Here is a 4506-nt window from a genome sequence, read left to right on the forward strand (position 1 = left end):
CTGGTCCAACAACTTTAATTTTGGAATGGTGCAGAAATTTGCCGCGTACGTGGAAATGATCGTTAGCTGATTCCCAGCCTTTTGCCTGCGGCCTGCTCCCTGGACCAGGCTGGCGCTGAGGAGAATCGCTTCTTAAGCCGTCTGAATGAGAACAAACCGCACCTGGTCGTGTCCGACCCACCACACCTTCTCTCTCTCTCTCTCTCTCTCTCTCTCTCGCAGTAAACAGCAGGGCTTAGCCCTCTGGAGTCGGACCCCATCACTGGGTTGGGGCAAAGGGAGTCCCTTTGCTGTCAGAAGGGGAAGACACCTACAGTGTCTCAGACCTGGTGGCTTCTTCCAGACTTCAGGGAAAGACTATGGGGTGCTTCTGAGGCAGGGGGGTGGGGCAATGCCTGGAGGTGAAAGGTCTTACCCCCAGATGAGGGGCTGGATTAGACAGCTGTTAAGGTCCTTAAAAGCCAGAGGTTTGGTTCTACGTGGGCTCTATCTTTACTCGCCTGTCTGTGTTGAGCACCTATATACCAGGCGCTTGGGGATCTGAGGTGGCCAAGATGACGTCCCTGCCCATGTGAGTCACACAGTCCTCACAAGTGCAGGAAATGTTAGGATGAGGGGAACCCCAGAGCTTATGAGAAACGTGTCTGGGGAGGTGACTAGAGGTTGGGCAGAAGGCATGGTGGGCCAGGCAGACCATTCTGCAGTGAGGACAAGAGGGGACAGCAGTGTGCGAGGAACGGGTCTGCTTGCCATGGGAACGAGTGCAGAGCCGAGGGTGCCTGGCAGGAAGTATGCTGAATGTGAGCCCACTGAGTGGCCAGGGCCAGGCTGGGATCCCCTGGAGCCTCACGAGGGTGAGGGCACTGCCCTGTGCCACAGGAGCCCACCCCAGCCCGAGCAGGAAGGGCCCATTAGAAGGACACCAAGTAACTCCCACAGCAGAGGATGGGAGCACTGAGGCAGCCAAGCATGTCTAGCTCAAGAGTCTGGATTTGGGAACTTAGGTCACTCAAGTGTCCCTTGTTTCTCCTTAGAAGAAGGTGGGAGACTTACTGAGGAATGGGGAGGAACAGCTCCCCAAAGTAGAGAGGAATGCTGTCTCTGCAAGAAGCAGAGAAGGGGCGCCGAGCAGATAAAGGACAAAGCCACGGACCCTGCAGTTAGAGCCAGGATTTATCCTGAGGCCACAGAAGCCTCTGATGGACTTTAAGCACTTTAAGCAGAGATGTCTCATGATGAGATTTAGTCTTCTAAAGACCACTGTAGTTAAGACCCCAGCAAATCCCACTCATGTGATCTCAGGCAAATTACTTACCTGCCCTGCTTCTGTTTCTTCTGGGAAATGGGACGATAGCAGTATTCCCTTGTGATCTGCTGTGAGGCTCATGTGAGTCCACGAAGTTAATGGGTTAGTGATAGGGGTGACCTTTGTCAGGGTCAGGGAGAACAAGTTAGAATTCGATGCACAGATGTCTTTATCTTTAATCATAGGCCAGAGGGTCATGCACCAAAAGTGGGTGCCAAGGAGGGGGTGGGAACTGACCAGCACCCCCCACCAGCCTGTAGGGAGTTGTATGATTTCGACTGCCAGTTTCAGAGAACTGATAGATTGTTTTATCTGGTTGGCTAAACTGACTCACACAAATGAACAAGTGACATGAAGTTTCCTACCAAGAAACTAAGAATTGAAGATGATAGCACTAATGAAATCACCAGTGCATCAGAATAAAATGGCAGAGCCAGCAATCACATGGCTCAGGGGAGCCCCATGGCTGTAGCAATAACCTGGCTAATCGGACTGAACAAGAAGCCTGCAACAAACACACACACACTCCAGAAATTATCACGAAGACTCTGAAAATGGATTTACGTCCACGCTCGTTACGGACAACCTTCACATAGTTTACGACATGCAAAAACTTCGGTAGTTTGCACATTTCGGTTCTGAGAAAAAATTCATATTGAAGGCGCGAGATCAACAATTTTTATTGATAGGTGCGCACAAATGGAAGGGCTCCATATTCTCTGGAAAGTGGGTTAACAGATGCTGGGCTGGCACGGAGGGAGGAGTTGGGGATCCTTGCAGCGGCAGTCCAGGGGGAGGTGACGATGGTAGTGGCAAGATGGAGATATTGAGAGGTTGAGTTGACAAGGATCGCTGCCAGGGAGGTGACTGAGTGGGAGGGGTCACTGCTGAGTCCAGGGCCTCCAGAGGTACTGCAGCAGCTGGACACGTGGCCTGGAGACTCAGATCTTCCGCACTCAAAGGTGGGACCCCTTAGTGTTCACCTAGACTTGGAATTCAGGCAGACCTGATCCCTGGACACTGGCTTTGCCTGTAACCTTCGATGGATAACCTCACTCTGCCTTAGTTTACCTATCTGTAAAATGGGGCACAATGATAGGGCCTCTCTGAGGGTCGTACGGATTAAATGTCTGTAAAATCGCACGGCACCTGGCTCCAGTAAATAACCAAAGGTGAAAGTTATTGCAGACGGTGGGTGAGGCCAGGAGAGGAGGAGACGGCTGCCGGAGGGAGGAAGGACTCCCCGCAGCCCGCAGGATGCGTGCACACCTGTGAGCAAAGCAGGTGAAGGAATGAGTGAGAAACAAGAGGAGAAGAAAGCTGGGCTAGCGGGTGGGGCCCTGCTCCCCCGGGTGTCAAGTTGACCAGTTGGAGGTATACGTTTAAGTTTTACACTGTTCTCTTTAAATTATATTTCACAATCTAAAACAACAATAACAACAAAAAGAAACTAACAAAACTCAGGTGCTCGCTGTGTGCCAAGGTCAGCCTGGCCCCCACCTCTTGGAGCAATCCAGGGGCTAAGGGAGGAGGGTGGGTGCCCCCTGGAGCCCCTAGGACTAGGGGGACAGCACAGACAGGTTCTTTCGGCACTGCTCACCCCCTGGTGCGTGAGCAGCCAGGGGGACCCTGAACCCGGCCCTGTTTGGCACAGGGCCAGGCTGGCCTGGCTGGCAGCAATTCCCCCTGCTCTGTCGTCCTGTCCCAGGCCTTTGTCCTCAGCTGCAGTGTCTCCTCTTTCCTGGGCGGCCTCCACTCTATTGTGGCCGAGGGGGTCAGGACCCACGCCACCTGCATTATTGATGCTTGGGAGTAAGGCGGGAGACGTGGGCGGAGGGTGAGACTGCAGACCCGGCAGAGCAGAGCTGCAGTGATGTGCCGCTCAGAGCTGAGGGAGGCTGTGGACAGCCACATCCTGGGGAACAGGGGAGGAAGAAGGGGCGGGGAAGCCCCTCTTCACTGGGCCCGCCATGGGCGGGAGAAAGGGCAAAGCACCCCAGCGCCTGGAGGGACCCAAGAAGCTGGCCTCAGGGGAGCAGAAGCCGGGGTCAGCCAGCGCAGAAGGCTTGCCCAGCGGGGAACCCCAAAAAGGCCAAAGAAAGGCCCGGGGAGCAAGACCGGAATTGGAGCCCGTCACCATGGGAGGCCAGGGGACCCTAGGTGGTGGCCGCAGGAAGACCAAGGGAGAGAGGAACAGCGGTAGCAGACGGCCAGCGGCTGGGCCTCCACCCACCCAGGGAAGACAAGGAAGCGCGCGGCGTGGGGGATGTGAGCCTAATAGCCGCGAGCCTGGGGACAGCCGTGCGGGGCGCCAGAAGGAAGAAAGTCTCCCTGGAGAAGGGAAGACAGGCAAGCGCAGCCGCCTCAAGAGGAGAGGAAAAGGGCAGGGACCCTCGGCTCCGACCCTCGATGGGGACACGTCGGGCGGAGACCTGGGCAGCTCCTGCCCGGACAGTGAAGCCCACGAGCACCAGGAGAGCGGCAGCCAGAGCGGCGGGGATCCGGAGCTGTGGCCCAACTGGGAGCAAAAGGACACGGGCTCGGGAGGCACCCAGACTGGGTCGGAGTCGGCTCTGGAGCCAGGCGAGCTCGCGAGCAGCGATGGCCAGAGCAGAGACGAGCCCTCCGCAGGTCCCCGGAGCCTGGAAGGGTCGTCAGAGACAGGGACACAGGGAACGACCGAGGATTCCGGGGCAGACACGGACTCCGGTCCCGAGGAGCCCGGGCCTGGACGGGGCCCACGGGCGTCCCCAGGATTGGCGAGCACGGACAAGGAAGCCCAAGAGGCTAAGCTGGACAGAAAAGCCACAGCCCCTGGTCCCCTCGACGGCAAACGCACGTGCGTCCTCCAGAGCTCGCGGGCTGCTCAGGACCCCAAGCCGGCCCAGGACACGAGTGACAAGGAGGTGCAGGGGGAGGCGGGGCCGGGGGGCGCCGAGACAGGCGGAGCCCAGGCCTCGTCTGCCCGGACTCGGCGCCGCCACGTTGGGAAGGTGGTGGGGCGGGTGCAAGCAGCGGCCGGCGAGAGCGAAGCGGGGGGTGGAGGGGCAGACGGGCCTGGGGACCCAGCGCCGCTGGCCGCCCTCGTGGGGCTCCACAGGCTCTGCGCGAGGCCCCCACCAGGCCCCACTCCCCAGGCCCCCGGTCCCCGCCGCGCCAACCTCAAAGAGCGGTTCCTGCGCGTGGCGCAGGCCCTGAAC

The 4506-nt window shown here is 58.1% G+C and overlaps 1 protein-coding gene across 1 annotated transcript in view; it reads left to right on the top strand.

The window, feature by feature from the left end:
* The first annotated feature begins 3276 nt into the window (after nt 1-3276).
* Nucleotides 3277-4506, top strand: part of MYO15B (myosin XVB) — a 27470-nt gene continuing 26240 nt past the window's right edge. Inside the window, 1 exon segment of the mRNA XM_023531616.1 lies at nt 3277-4497. Coding sequence (XP_023387384.1) covers nt 3277-4497 — 1221 coding nt within the window.

This window comes from Pteropus vampyrus, unplaced genomic scaffold, assembly GCF_000151845.1.
Source record: "Pteropus vampyrus isolate Shadow unplaced genomic scaffold, Pvam_2.0 Scaffold72, whole genome shotgun sequence".
NCBI lineage: Eukaryota > Metazoa > Chordata > Mammalia > Chiroptera > Pteropodidae > Pteropus > Pteropus vampyrus.